We start from the raw sequence: 15,485 nt of genomic DNA, 5'->3' as shown, positions 1-15,485 counted from the left end.
CTTATTAATCAATGCGTTAAAATTTAATCAACTGATTAATCAAGTGATTAAATAAAACCATAAATTCATGGATCCACCAATGAAATAAGGGCTAATATTCTGTATGTAAAGCTCATTTAATTTACAGCGAGACCTCCTCTGATGTGAAAAATGACAGTCTCAGACTGCGCTTCTAATTAGTATAAAAGTAATTGGAACTTTTTTACCCTTTCATATATTTCTGACAGTTTCCCCTACCTATTCACACATTTCAAGCCGGAAAACAATATTTCGAACTGGAAAACGTGATATATTCTGACTGGCATGTCCAATCATTTTGTATATATAGGAAGTGGACCCTGAGTTGTGAGTAGCTATGTGGAACAATGCCTTTGAATCGATCAATAAAAATAGTTGTAAAATTATTTGATCTTTTACAGAATTAATTATGTTTTTATTATGTGTAGGACAGTGAGAACACCTTCGAAAAAGGTAACAGTGCAGGATATACACGACATGCAGTATCGTGCACTGCAAGGTAAATTATAGATACAAGAGAAGCAGAAAATTCCAATGGACATAGTAAAGAACAAACTGGAACTTCGTATTGAGCTGTTACAGAAGTTAGTTGGGGGCAATTCAGAACCGGTTACACTCTCCCAAGCACTTGACTCTATGTATTAAATTCATTGTTATATTGTTGATTTGTGTTTCAGAAATTAATATGAGGCCAACAAAAACATTTTGTTTGCACACTCCTAGAATAATAACTGATACATGAATCAAAAACTTATAAACAAATGACAAGTATTTCAACCAAAGTCTCAATGAGCTAAGGATGTAATAGTGCAACTGCACGAACAGGAAGGTAGCTCCTAGGTTTCGTTTTTGACTTCTTGCAAGGAATGATATATCTTTAGATCCTCGCCGCAATTATTCTACATGTACCCTCCCAAACCAAGAGACTTTAATGGTTTTCAGCTGTTAATGTATTTCATATTTTAAAAAAAATTTTGGGTTTTATTTATTACATAATTATGGTGATTGGTTTAACTTATATGCGAATTGTTTTACAATTGTCGCACTGGAACCGATAATTGTTGCTATTGAGTACATTTGGTCTTGGATTAATCAATGTTTCGGGATACCACATTGTCTCATTGGCAATCATGATGATGGACCTTGACTGGCTATACAGTCCTTGCACTGTCGGCCATGACTTTTGCCTTTTTTGGGCATTTAAATAAAAAAAAATTCCATACGGTAATTGATTTAATCAATTGGCAATCATTAATTGATATAATCAATTTGCAATCATTAATTGAGATAATCAATTTGCAATCACTAATTGATATAATCAATTGGCAATCATTAATTGATATAATCAATTGGCAATCATTAATTGATATAATCAATTGGCAGTCATTAATTGATATAATCAATTGGCAATCATACAACATATTCTTATTCTTTAATACTGAAGTACAGTTGCCTGGCTACTGGGTTTTTGATTTCATACGCGACTAACCGTTTTTCACCATTTACTATACCAATTTCGAACCCGAAAATGCACGCTTCTTCTCTCGACGGATTGCCAAAGTGGTCATATAAAGATTTGTTACTATTTTCAAATTTCCTCATTTTTTTAATGAAAGACTATGTATGAAAATATGGAAAAATAAAAACATGCAATTGATTAGGCAAAAAAAAATGGTAGCAAAATGGTCCCGTACGCCCTTTCCGTCCTGTGGACCATTATTGGGTGGCATCTGCGGTTGATTGTCAATTTTAAAATTGTTCATCTGCAACTTCAGGTTCATTCCTCAGGATGGCAATTTTGTGCAGAATACCACAAGCAATGATGATTCTGCAAGCTTTATCAGGTTCGATTGGGATCTGGAATATAATTTCAATACATTTATTTTAAAGTGTGACAGACATACTATTTGTACGTAGCCTGAATTAATGTTGTTCATGAATAAGTCTGAGATTAAGTAAATCTATAACAAAAACACTATTAATTTAAACAAGAGGCTGTCACAACGACAACAAACCGGATTTATTAATAATTATTTGTGTCCTGGCAATATCACAAGAACCATTACTGATGAATGGTGAAAGTGAAATTCGTCAATATCAAATTTGACCTCCATTTTGTCATCAGTACCAACATCTTGAAATTTGAAAAGCTTAGATTGAATGGTTCATGAGTAAATGCAACAACGTGATTGAAAACCCCATTTCACAATCTTTCAAGAACCATAACTCCTGAACGGTAAAAGTCAAAATCGTCATTATTGAACTTGACCTCTAATTTGCCATCAGTAACAACATATAAAAATTTCAAAAGCTTTGGTTGAATGGTTCATGAGAAAATGCACGGACACGACTGGAAACACCATTTTTAAATCTTTCAAGAACCATAACTCCTGAACGATAAAAGTCAAAATCGTCATTATTGAACTTGACCTCTATTTTGTCATCAGTACCAACATATTAAAATTTGGGAAGCTTTGGTAAAACAGTTCATGCGTAAATGCACGGACACGACTGGAAACACCATTTTTCAATCTTTCAAGAACCATAACTCCTGAACGGTAAAAGTCAAAATCGCCATTATTGAACTTGACCTCCATTTTGTCATCAGTAACAACATATTAAAATTTGGGAACCTTAGGTAGAACAGTTCATGCGTAAATGCACGGACACGACTGGAAACTCCATTTTTCAATCTTTCAAGAACCATAACTCCTGAACAGTAAAAGTCAAAATAGCCATTATTAAACTTGACCTTCATTTAATTGTCAGTAACAACATATTAAAATTTTAAAAGCTTTGGTTGAACGGTTCATGAGTTAATGCACGGACAACATTTGATTGCCGCCCGAGCGACCGCCCGCCCGCCCGCCGTACATCCCCAAATCAATAACCGACATTTTTGTCACAAAAATCCGGTTAAAAAGGGGCAAAATCAGGTATGAAGCTGAACCTGATGGTGTACTGTTACATTCACGATTTATTAAAGTTACTGTAACGACTAACTTGAAACAGTTACCCCAACAGGTCTACATGAAGTTACCAAACTACATTACCAATTTTCCAAATGGATACATGTTATCCGTATTGGTTTTGATCAGTGTGTTCTTGTTTCGGCTTGATATTTAACGTTTTCAGAATTCAGCTTCTTCAGCCCTTTAAACAGTCAGTAACAATTACAATTACCTATACAAGTAATGTTGAAAACGAGGCTAATTTAAATATAACTTATATAAGTTATTTTTCTGAATATTATTTTTATAGGTGTCCAAGAATACAGATTTTACTAGCTTTAAATAATTTTCATAGTTATCTGGTTATTTTTCCCCTGATATATAAAAACTAATTCTTCTGAAACACTAATTAACTTTCCGACGCACTTATCTTTCATACCGACGATTCTGGGTCAAAGATTGGTCTCTTGAGACTATTAAATTATCATTTTCCTCTAAAATCTTGAAGGTAGACTGATATAAATAGATAAATACTTGTGAATCTATTAAGACCTGAAGTTATTTATAATTTGTAACCTAAATCAATTAAATCTGTGCCTTATATAAGTGTTATTGCTATTTTTTTCAAAAATGTTTAAAATAACTTATTCAGGTAATATTTTTTTCATTATTTTCAAAGTAACCCTTTATCTCTTTACTCCTCTCAAATCTGATAAATTCCTTATTTTATGATATAAAATGTTGTTTAAAATCATGAAAACTACATTTAGTGTAAGTTTCTATTGAAAATTAAAATAACTCTATTAAGTAATTTTATTATTTTTTAAATAAAAAATTACTTATATAAGTAATTAAAAAAAATAACTTGTTTAAGTAACGCCCCTGACTGTTAAATATACAACTGATTTTTCAGGTTTTTTTTAACGCAATAATTACATTAGATGTATGTTTCATTATAATACCTAATTTTAATTGGCTTACTGCACATCATGTGTTATGAAGTAAGCAATTGCATTTCTCACTTAAACTTTTCATTCATGATACATGTAACACGTGGACCCACAATAAAGTGTACATGTGAATTAAAAAAAAATATCATAAAACTAGAGTTCATGATTATAGCTAAAAAAGTATAAGTATTACATGCTTCTTTTTGTAACTCCATAAGGTTGCAAAAGCGTTGACCGTGCGCACGTTTTTAGAATGAAGCGCGGAAAAATGTACTTCGGTCAAAGTTTTTACACCCCAAAAAAGTTACAAAAAGAAGCATTCAATTCTTAAATAAAAATAAGGAGATTTAATCTGACTGTTAATTTTTATAACTAAAATGTAAGTATCCTGCAAAGTTAAAATGAAGTGGATGTAGGCAATTATAGGCAGCCATACATACTGTGGTCAGCAAAAAAATGTTAAGTAGAATATTAAAGGCCGCGACAGAGAAGGGGACAACTATGAATACCTAAACCGAAATTTAGAGAAATTGAAAAATGTACTAATGAAAAATTTAGAAGACAGCAGTCTCACAAGAAAAAAAAAAAACCCACATAACTTTTAAAATATAAGGGCATACACTATGTCAAATATTCATATTACTACTATGATTATTTGTAAAGAATTAATTGTACCTCTGATCCTAGAATGTGAAAGCGCTTCTTCCATACTCCAAATGTCCTTTCTATTGTTGACCTTGTTGAGCAATGTCTTCTGTTAAACCTTGCTTGACCTCTACCAGCAAACACTGTCTGCAGGGATAGCCATTGTCTCATAACAATACACCTTGCCCAATTCCTTGATATCCATTCTCAAGTTGTTGTCCAATGGCCGACGTTCTGAAAACATGAGAATCATGTGCTGATCCTGGCCACCTAGCACTGATGTTAATGAATCTTCCTTTAAACAAAAAATGATAATTAAAAAAGGGGAAAACTGAGTAGTTCCATAAATCATTTGTCAATGCAAAGCAAGTCAGTGATTGTGAATAAGTATGGTGACCCATAGCTGTTTATTTCTGTGTCATTTAATCTCTTGTGGAGAGTTGTTCAATTAGTAATCATTACCACATCTTCTTTTATGTGCATGCATATAGTTTTGTCCATTATAGTTCGAGTCATTAAAATATTGGCCGAATTTACAATGTGATGAAAACAAAATATGTTCCGAATCAGAGGCGGATTTAGGGGGTGGGGGCAGGGGGCCCGCCCCTTTTTTGGAAAACAATTGGTTTCTTATATAGGGAATCACTGAAGCGTGACTGGAAATCTCTGGTACTATTAATATAAACAATTCAGATTAACAATACATCGGGTATCGAAGTTATATGCTCCCTTAACATTTAAAAAAAAATGTATTGAACAATGACTGGCTTAAGGATTGGTCACTATTTCCCAACCAAAATTTGGGAGGCGAAATATTTGCCAATGAATGATTGAACACTTATTTTGTGGTTTGTATTTTTGTATGTTTTTTTTGGGGGGGGGGGGGGGAGGAGGTTGTCGTTTCACATAAACATTTAGAGGTAGATCCAGAATTTCTTCAAACTACATGAGGCACACTGCTTGTTAAATTTCAAAGTTTATGTGCCTGACCAAAGTATACCTCAAGCAGATAAGGGATGGATAGGCAAATCTTTATATCTATTTTGATCAATAAATTTATGTGTTAAGCATAAACTCTTAGCAGTTCACTCGATCCAGCATATTTAAAAGTGAAACGGTAAAAAAAGAGACACATATGTGTGTATATGTCTCTGGTAAAAAGCAATGAGTCTGCGGATCCAATAAAAAGTATATGACAAGATTGAGTTGTCTTTCTTTTTCCATTGATTTTCAAATTAGCTGAAAACCAGTTCAACAGAAAACCAGCCATGAATATGGTCAAGGACGATTGCAAATGTCAATAAAAAGGAATCACACAATGCATGTTGTAAACATAAAATAGGTGGAAAACAGTGTTTTAAATTACCTTCAGGGTCACAAATGGCTTGTACGTTAATGCTGTATAACCCCTGTCGGTTAACAAATGCTAGTTCATCAATGCTAGTCACAGTAATCCGTATGTGAGTCCCATCAAGGTATCCTACCACGTTTGGAAAACCAGCCTTTTCATAAAACCCAGCCCTTATCACGATCTTCCTCTGATTATCTGGCCACGATATGAATCATCCTTCCTGGCAACTAATGAATCCGTCACACGGTCAATCACCCAAGAAACAGTTAATTTGTCAAATCCCATCGTGTTCCAAACAACTTGAAAGTGTGATCCACTTCCATAAAACCTCAAGGCAATCATAATCTGTTGTTCCACTGAAAGGGCTGTCTCCTTGTTTGTCCCACGTTCCAGATCCTCTCTCATTAAATCTGACAGGTACCCAATGGTCTCTCTGCCAAATCTATATTTCTGCCTTAGCTCCTTATCAGAAAATTCCCTTTATTGAGGGTCAAAACCGCGAAAATGTCGTTCTCTTCTTACAATAGGTGGTTGAAACAAAACATTGACAACAATCTTAGATTGAGGATAATCAACTGATTACAATTTAATCAACCTTATGAGGTCGATTAAATATAATGACACTCTGACAATTTTAAACGACTCGTTAAATTTAACGACAAGTTAAACAACATGATAATGGACTGATTAAATTTAACGCAGTGATAAGTAAAATTTAACGACTCGTTTAAGGGCATATCCAACAGTTTCAGGGGAGGTAATAACAAACGTAAACGTCGTCTATTGTTTCCCGTAATTTAACGTTGTTTCAACGACGTCATAACGTAATCACCATTGGAGTTGCTATGGCCGTCTGGAAAGGGCGGGTTCTTTCATCAAAAGAAAGGGCACGGCGGGAATCGGCAAAAAACTCATACAGAATATTAACAGAAATAGAACTCAAATCTTTAAAGATATCTTTGTCGTCTTAGTCTATTATAAAAGAACCGAAGTTATCTTGATCATTATAGACCATATTCACTTAAGTTTCCGTTTTATTGAAATTATCCTCAATACAGTAGAGAACAACGAGAACAAATGCGTAATGATTTATTATTGCATTAGAATGCAAATTGTAATTAATTCTATACCAAACTTTTCCGAGATTTTGTCATTCAGGATAGAAAACTCAAAGGTTGGTTTAACTTGAGAAAGCTGAAAAAAAACTGGTTTCTTGAGAAAAATAAGATACAGCGTAAACTAACATTTATCATGTATCTAGCTTTGCGTTGGAGTCCTTATGTACAGTACATACATATAGTAGATCTTTAAATGAATACGACCTTTAACTGGTAAACAATGTAAAACAATAGATGACACTGTAATAAAAACAAAATTGAAATAGGAAAACATTGTAGTATATAAATATACACTGACATACACGTAGAAAATATCTGACGATTTTGATGTTTACTTATGTATAAGAAAACAAATATGATTTAGCAAAAAAAAAACCGGTGTAGGTCTTGACTAATAAAACACGCTCTCATAATAGGATAGGGAAAAACAAACAGCCATCGAAATACCATAATTCAAAATTGGGGAAAAGGGGGAAAGGGGGGGGGGGGGGGGGGGAGGGCTAATAGCTTAACTCAATATTTTGATCTTATTCAACTTTATTCTAGTACGGCATACGTTTTACCGCTAGCAAACTCTTTATCTTAATAATGTATCAATAATTTACTTCAGATCCACTTTCGCCTCGTCCTAAATATGTGTGATATATTTGCCACTGGAGCACGGGAGCAATCAATTTACCAGTTTCATATAGTGATGCATAATCATCAGTTTACAACGGATAATTGTCTGAAACAGGGTTCCAGTTTTGGTATTTTATTTTTATTTACATTTTGTTTTTAAACGAAAATTTTAGAATTTCTTTCCGCATCTTTCTCTATGAATTCATTTGTTTGAATAATCAAAAATAATATAGTAGTCTACATCAGTGGTTACATTGTATGCAGTCAAACTAGTTGGAGGGCAGTAGAACAGAAAACAATCTCCATTGTGTATATGCAGTAACTCATATATTGAAGAGTAAAACAACGGCAGTCACGGTCGTTTTTCGGCCCTTTCGTTTATTCTCAAGCTTTTGTCTTACTGATCTGTTTTATTTTAATAAAGCTGTTTTTTTACCTTCAACTGCAAAAGGCGTAACAGATGTGTTTAAATCAGTCATGTGACTTATTTGAAGATTCGTGTGACCTTTGTTGTTGTTTAGAGATTTTATTCGAAGTTCGTATATCCCTTCAACCATTTATTTAGATGGTTTTTTTAACGTATAGATAGCACGAAACTCACTGCACTATGTATCGGATATACATTTTTATTTCGACTAAACGAGGCTGCAAATTTATACATCCAAGCAGCTAAACGGCCGCACCAAATTTTAGCAAAGATATATACTGTCGGATGGGAGAAGTCCAGAGATGTGAATAATTCTATAACCAACCAATCCTTTTGTTTTGAAAAAGATTTTAAAGGTATACATTAATACGACAGCAACATAACGACCCATATAATTCAAAACACTAAGAGTCAACATACAGATTTTTGTTATAGCTAGAAGCCTATAAAGAATAGAAAGCCCGAAACTGCAAAATGAATTAATACGGAGTCAGTGAGTATTTCGCTATCAGGTTTCACAATTTTGACGAACACAATAGTAAAACTATCTGAATTGTTATCTCGTCCAGATACTGGTTCGTTATACATAAGAAAATGCGATACGAGTGCAATCGAGACAACTATCCAACAAAGTCAAATTGTATAAATACATTTGTCTGCCACACCGTCGCACTGCCTTTGAAAAATTAGCGGGGAAATATAACGTTATTTTCCGAAACGTCTTAATTTTTGGCGCAATTTGTGAGGCTTACGGGAGGGATTGAGTAAACAGTATTATATTACTCAATTTTTCTCAAAAACGAGTATGGTGACAAATATTTTTCAAAACGTTATGACGTTCCATTTTTTTAAAAGAATAACATATCTCACTTTGGCCAAATCGACACCGTTAGAAATATTTCAAAAAATCAAAAATGTGCATTTCAAATGTTCATTTCTTGCCGTTGTTTGGGTCCACCATAACGTTTTTGGCTTTATTTGAGTAAGAATTAATGCTTTAAATGGTAAAGTTAGATTTTTCTAACCATCTTGAATTATTTTGCTTCAATTTGAGCCCAATTATATAAGTATATGTTGATTAAAATATCATATTTATTTTTTTCAATAAAAAACGTTTTTTACTCCAAAATTGCACAAAATGTTCAATTTTCAGCAGTAATTTTTGCAAAAACGAAATCGACAACATATATTTTTTTTGGCAAAATTCGATTCTCTGTCAACTGAAGAATGAAATATCTTAAAGGGAAAAAATTCTCACCGTCAGAAATAAACTGTTGGATATGCCCTTAATTTAACGACAAATTGAACAACAGACCCCTGATGTGCATAGTAAACATTTAATGTTCCAAAAACAAAGAGATTGAAGCGTTTGTAAATGAGACAACTATCTATTAAAGTTCAGTTGAAAAAAGTAGACACAAGCAATTATAGATCACCATATTGCCTTCATTTTTACGACAAACTTTTACTGTATTGTCACCTATAAACATGACGAAAGACCCCGACCAGGTAATTTACACCCTATGTAAAAATAGCCTCAGCTATTGAGCTATTTTTGAGAATCCATTGGTTTTTTTAAGAACTCAATGATCTTCAACTCAGTAATTTATTTGGACTTTTTGGAATGTTTTGTTCAAGTGTTTTTGGTCTTTTGTAGATCAAGCGTGCGTCTGGCGTACAAAGTTCAATCCTGATTTCTATGCTGTGATTATCCTTATAGTTTGTCAAAACAGATTTAAATCTGACCTGATATATATATCTATACATATATAGATATAATGATTGAATCCAAAACGGATGTTGATACCATTCAGGATAAACGGTGGAGTGTTTACACAGTGTTGGTACATGTAGAAATATCAACAGTATGAGGTGCAAACTCACTGATAAAGTGTCACATTTGATTGCTTTAAATATTCACGCGATTGTGTTGAGGAATCTGTGATTTTTAACATAGTTAAGTCGTACACAACAACTTAATACATCGATAATGAATAGTAAAATATCGATAATATAAAAATATATGTTTTCCTCTTTTTTGCACTACACCATTTCGTTGTTTACTACACTTTCATTTCGTTCAAAATCAAAACTGTTTCTAATTATACCTGAAGTAAATGCTTGTTAAATTATTGTAAACTTACAGATTGAATCTTGTCTTTATGCGTTAGAACAATCATAATTTTTGGATAGTCATCAACACTTCCTTTGCAATATGTAACGATTGTTTTGATCCAGAATCGCAGATAATCTATCAGAAAAAAATATAAAACAAACCACCTATTTTAAAATGAAAAGACCAATTCCGTAGGATTACAGTCGAACCTCGTTGCGTTGATCTCGATTGTGTCGAAAACTCGGACGAGACGCAGTAATTTTTCGGTCCCGGTTAAATTCCCGTTTGATCAATTCATACTAAACTCTGAGGAATCGAAGTCGGTTGATTCGAATACTCGGTTAAGTCGAGTAAATTTTATAGTCATTCGATGTAAAATTAATGTTAATTGTAATTGTATCTTTATTTTAATTATCAAACATCTGACTGACTCATGCATTAAAAGGCGTCACTTTGAATTGATTGAAGATTATAGGTTGTATTTTTGACGAATTTCTGTCCAATTTTGCTCGAAAATGAATAAATTTGTACTAATACCTTTTGCTGTTTTATCTCCACTCTGTCCTGGGAGATATTGTTCATACGGAACGGGGTCATCCAGATTTCTACTTCCATCCATCACAATCATGTAAAGAGCTCTATATGTTAAAAACGTCTGATGTGTTGAATAGAAAACATCCTGTCCTCCAAAATCCCATATAATTACAGGCGCTATCTTTTTTTTGTGTAACATCTTTTTCCCAACTTTCGAAACCATTTGAAAGAATTTGTCTTTTGTGATAGTGACTTTGACTTCTTCTACTCTTCTGGTAACTCCAAAAAAGTTTTTTAGCCTTCTGAGAGGTCCAGGTTGAGTGATAGTGATAGTTTGTGTATGCGTGTCATCACTGGAATCTGACTTCAAAAAAGCATCATCTGGGTCCTTTGGGTCATTTAGTGCTCTTACTGTTTCAATTGAAGCCTGACTGGTAGACGCAATATCTGCTTTATTCGGTCCGGTTTTTAATTGATGATTGGACTTAGGATGTTTTAAATCAGGTATCAGATTATTTTCACCGATCGAGATTGCATTAACACTTTTCTTTCTTCTGACTTTATGTAAAAGGGATCTACTAGTGGCAATTTCTTCCAGGGAAAACTCTAAAATAAGAGAATTCTTTAAACCATTTTCAAATAACTAGGATTTCTGATTCAAGTATCCTATGCGAAAAAGTTTACAAAATAATTAATAAAACAAGGTGTGCTTGTCCATAATATCAGTTTTGAAACTGGTTACTACATGTACTAGTATATTGTTTAACTCTAATAGATCGCTTTGTAACTTTAAATTCCTAAAATTTAGTTACAAACTATCTAACCATTTCAATTGATATTTTATACTGTGCATTTCAATGTTGTGTTGTTGGACTGTTGTTTAGGTTAAGTTGAAGAATGGTGCCTGTTAAATGTTTAAACGAACTGCATTTGTTTGAACATGTCCTAAGTCAGGAACCTGTTGGTCAGTGGTTGTCGTTTGTTGGTGTGGTTTATAAATGTATTACGTTTCTCGTTTTTTCCTGCTTGAATGGTTTTACATTGGTAATTTTGAGCACTTTATAGCTCATTGGTCGGTGTAAGCCAAGACTCCGTGTTAATGGTTTACTTAAAAATGCAATATGTATGGGTGCATGAACAAAATTTTAACAAACTAGTACACAACATATTTAGAATATATTTTTAAGGGAAAAAATGATATAGACTGCAGTCTTAATACTAATAAAAAAGCATTTCAAGTGTGAATCTGTTATTTTTCAGCTTTAGATTTTGAAATCTGAAGATAAGAATTTGTATTCCGTAATTTATTGCTAGGAAAAGTCAACCTTATTCAATTTTCAAACGTATATGCTTGATAATATCTGCGTTTCATTGCGTTGCAACATCCTACATAATAGTATATATATCTATTCGGAACTTGGGAGATGCAATATGTTTGCAAAAAGAAACTAAATTCAAAATCAGATTTTCTAATAACTGGTTATGTTATATTATTTTAGGTAGATACTGACCAATCACGAGACAACCCTTAAGAACGAGACAAACTTTCGAAAATATTACCAGACTAATATTACCTTTCAAAAAATGAAAAGACAGTATAACGTTACGGTTTACAAGTTATCGATTTAAAAGATGTAATGTTATTTTGACTGATACAATGTATCTTAACTTATTTTTCTTTTCTTTAATTCAGGTTACAAATCTACCTTGCTCTCCAACAAGCCAGGTCCTACTTTCACGGTCGATATATGAAAGACCATTGGTCAATTCTATCCCATCGGTCGATTTCGTCTTAGGTTTAGTTGGACTTTTTCCAACAAGATATCGTGCTATTGTTGTCTTCCCTGTGCCATGTTCACCAACTAACATGACTCTTGATTCATAGTGGGGATAATTTTCTTGTTCCAATAGACTAGCAAACACTTGCGCTGATTTCCTATCGAATTTCTTAACTTCAACTGGAAGACCTAAATTCCGAATAATATAAACGTCAACTTTACATTTTAAACATTTCAAGTTTATATATTATTGCAAGAATGTTCAAGAAACATGCTGACTTTATGTTGTTTCAGAAGAACATCAAATTGAGAAATAGAAAATCAGACTAGTAAAATATACATTTTATTGACCATTTAATTGGAAACCAAACGAATACCCCAAGACACTTATTTAAGAGGAAATCCTGGATAATCATAGGTCTGTTCTATATGTTTCTTTGGAATTTCAACCAAAGATAAAAAAAAATAATTTGATCTTTCATTACAAACAAAATCATCTGCAAACAACAGTATATTGGTCAGTCTGTCATATGCTCAACCAAGCCTCATTCTTAATTATAAACATTAATTTAACCTGAAATCAAAGCCGGGTTTCAAAGTGTTTGTGCAACTACATATTGTAGAAGTTGCGCAAACCCGATGTGGATACTAAAACATTACCGAGACCTTTTAGAGTACATACACTGTGAGACTCTTTCAACTTGCTTTATCATTAAAGGTTGCACTTTGTAAATACAGCTGTTTCTCAAAACACGCCTCTTTTGGGGAGTAATTGAATATTCATAGAAAATTAATTTTGTTTACATACTGGTTCCCAGTTATGCTCTTTGTGTTCCATATCGCAGAGACAGAACTTGGGAATGTTACCAGTAATTAAACACGTGCATATTGTTTACATTGAAATTTGTGGTAACCTTTCATTCGAGGTAGGTGTAGTTAAGAAAATTAGTGTAAGTTTAAACTCTGAGAAGTTCAGGGCATATAAACGTTGAAAATATGCCGCACAGCCCTATATTTTGACCTTTGAAAAAAATTGTGGTGCATATGAACTTTCAATTCTAGGATAAGATTTTTTTCAAAACTTCATAGTTAAAGTGGTACAGTTTTAGCCGTAAAAGGAGTTCCTATGGGAAATTGCATTGTCAATATTTACAGAAATGCAACCTATATAAGATGAAAAAGGGGAACATTCAGAATTTAACCAAATTTGCTTTATTTCAAAGATTTTAAAGAAATTAACTCAAATAAGAAGTTTTATAAATATTTAATGAAGATTGATAGAATCCTGGGCCCTAAATATGATGACTCAGCATAAATTCACAGTTTACAGTATGCATAGTTTACTTAAAGTCCTGGATATAAAATTGAATCATAATATTTGCATATTTGTAAGTTAAATTGTTAAGAAGTGCTTATATTTACTCTTCGCAGTCATTGAAACTCATAGATCCTGCCTGAATATTATTTATAGGGTATTTGTGTCCTTTCGATAACCCAAAGGTAAGCCGCAACACCTAAATCTGCTTTTTTTGTCACCACGGCATAATAAATACAAGCTAGAAAAACAAAAATATCTCAAGAAAACTTGCAATAGTGTGTTCAATCCTGAATATGTACTAAATATTCCAAATTGCTAGAAACAGCAGAATGATTTAGGAAATTTGAGGCCCCAGGGGCAAAAAACATAGAAAATTGCCTACCCCCTGGGTCATAAAACAAATAATTGAACTTGTAAATGATATGATTTTATGATTTCAAAGTTCTTGATATAGAAAACAATAACTATGCTTGGAAGTTATGCAAAAATCAGATGTAAGCAGTCATCTCTACAATATTTTAAGTGAATTTATATCTCAGACTGGTATCTGCATACATACAACTATTGCAAATATGGCTTTGTTTGAACACTTCTAGTATATATAGTAGCTAAATTGTGCCAGATATATGGTTACAGATGATACTGTTGTGACAAGAATTCTAAATTGACCATTTGGGGCAGAAAATGTGTTCTTTAATTGACAAATAGGCATACAGTAAGATGTGGACTGGAGATAGAGGCTGGATTGGATACTTTATATAATCTTGAATGTTGTAATGATTGACTGCTAAACATTACATTTATGATATTCTGATATGCTTTCAATATGTTATCAAAACAGTTTTTAACAGGTTCTAGGCATTTTTTATCAGAAAATATGCAAATAGGGTAAGCTGGCAATAATTAAAGTCTTGTTTTCAAATTCTTTAAAAAATTGAAACAGGGGAGGGGGTATAAAATGTATAGTAAAGAAAAACTTAGAGTATACACAGTGATTTCTTTAAGACTTTAATTCTAATAAATGAGTATTAATGAGAGAAAAACTGATTTTAGAGAGTTTTCTATTTGAATAAATGTCTGTATAGGTTGCACTTTGTAAATACAGCTGTTTCTCAAAACACGCCTCTTTTGGGGAGTAATTGAATATTCATAGAAAATTAATTTTGTTTACATACTGGTTCCCAGTTATGCTCTTTGTGTTCCATATCGCAGAGACAGAACTTGGGAATGTTACCAGTAATTAAACACGTGCATATTGTTTACATTGAAATTTGTGGTAACCTTTCATTCGAGGTAGGTGTAGTTAAGAAAATTAGTGTAAGTTTAAACTCTGAGACAGTATCAACAAGTATGATTTCTTGATTAACAACGTAATTGTTACGTTCGGAGGACGTATTTGGCATAACTTTTAGGAATGTTGGTTCTCAATGCTCTTCAACTTCGTTCTTTATTTGGCCTTTTAATCATTTTTTTATTCGAGCCTCACTGATGAGTCTTTTGTAGACAAAATGTGCGTCTGATGTAAATAAAACATTTTGGTCCTGGTATATATGATGAGTTTATTTTCAACAAACAATCGGCATTCCCATTTAAACCCTCTTCTTGAAGACATGTTCCCTTATTCTAGGGAGTCTCACTCTTTACAGATTTTTTTTAGG

The 15,485-nt window shown here is 32.9% G+C and overlaps 1 protein-coding gene across 1 annotated transcript in view; it reads right to left on the bottom strand.

The window, feature by feature from the left end:
- Nucleotides 1–15,485, bottom strand: part of LOC139503015 (uncharacterized) — a 76,889-nt gene that overhangs the window by 10,057 nt on the left and 51,347 nt on the right. Inside the window, exons 19-21 of the mRNA XM_071292682.1 lie at nt 12,438–12,698; nt 10,735–11,337; nt 10,226–10,332 (exon numbers count right to left, since the gene is read on the bottom strand). Coding sequence (XP_071148783.1) covers nt 10,226–10,332; nt 10,735–11,337; nt 12,438–12,698 — 971 coding nt within the window. The remainder of the gene's footprint in view (nt 1–10,225; nt 10,333–10,734; nt 11,338–12,437; nt 12,699–15,485) is intronic.

The sequence above is a fragment of the Mytilus edulis genome, chromosome 14 (assembly GCF_963676685.1).
Source record: "Mytilus edulis chromosome 14, xbMytEdul2.2, whole genome shotgun sequence".
Lineage (NCBI taxonomy): Eukaryota > Metazoa > Mollusca > Bivalvia > Mytilida > Mytilidae > Mytilus > Mytilus edulis.
Note: the sequence above shows the minus strand (reverse complement) of the source record. Positions and strands in the feature narration are given on the sequence as shown.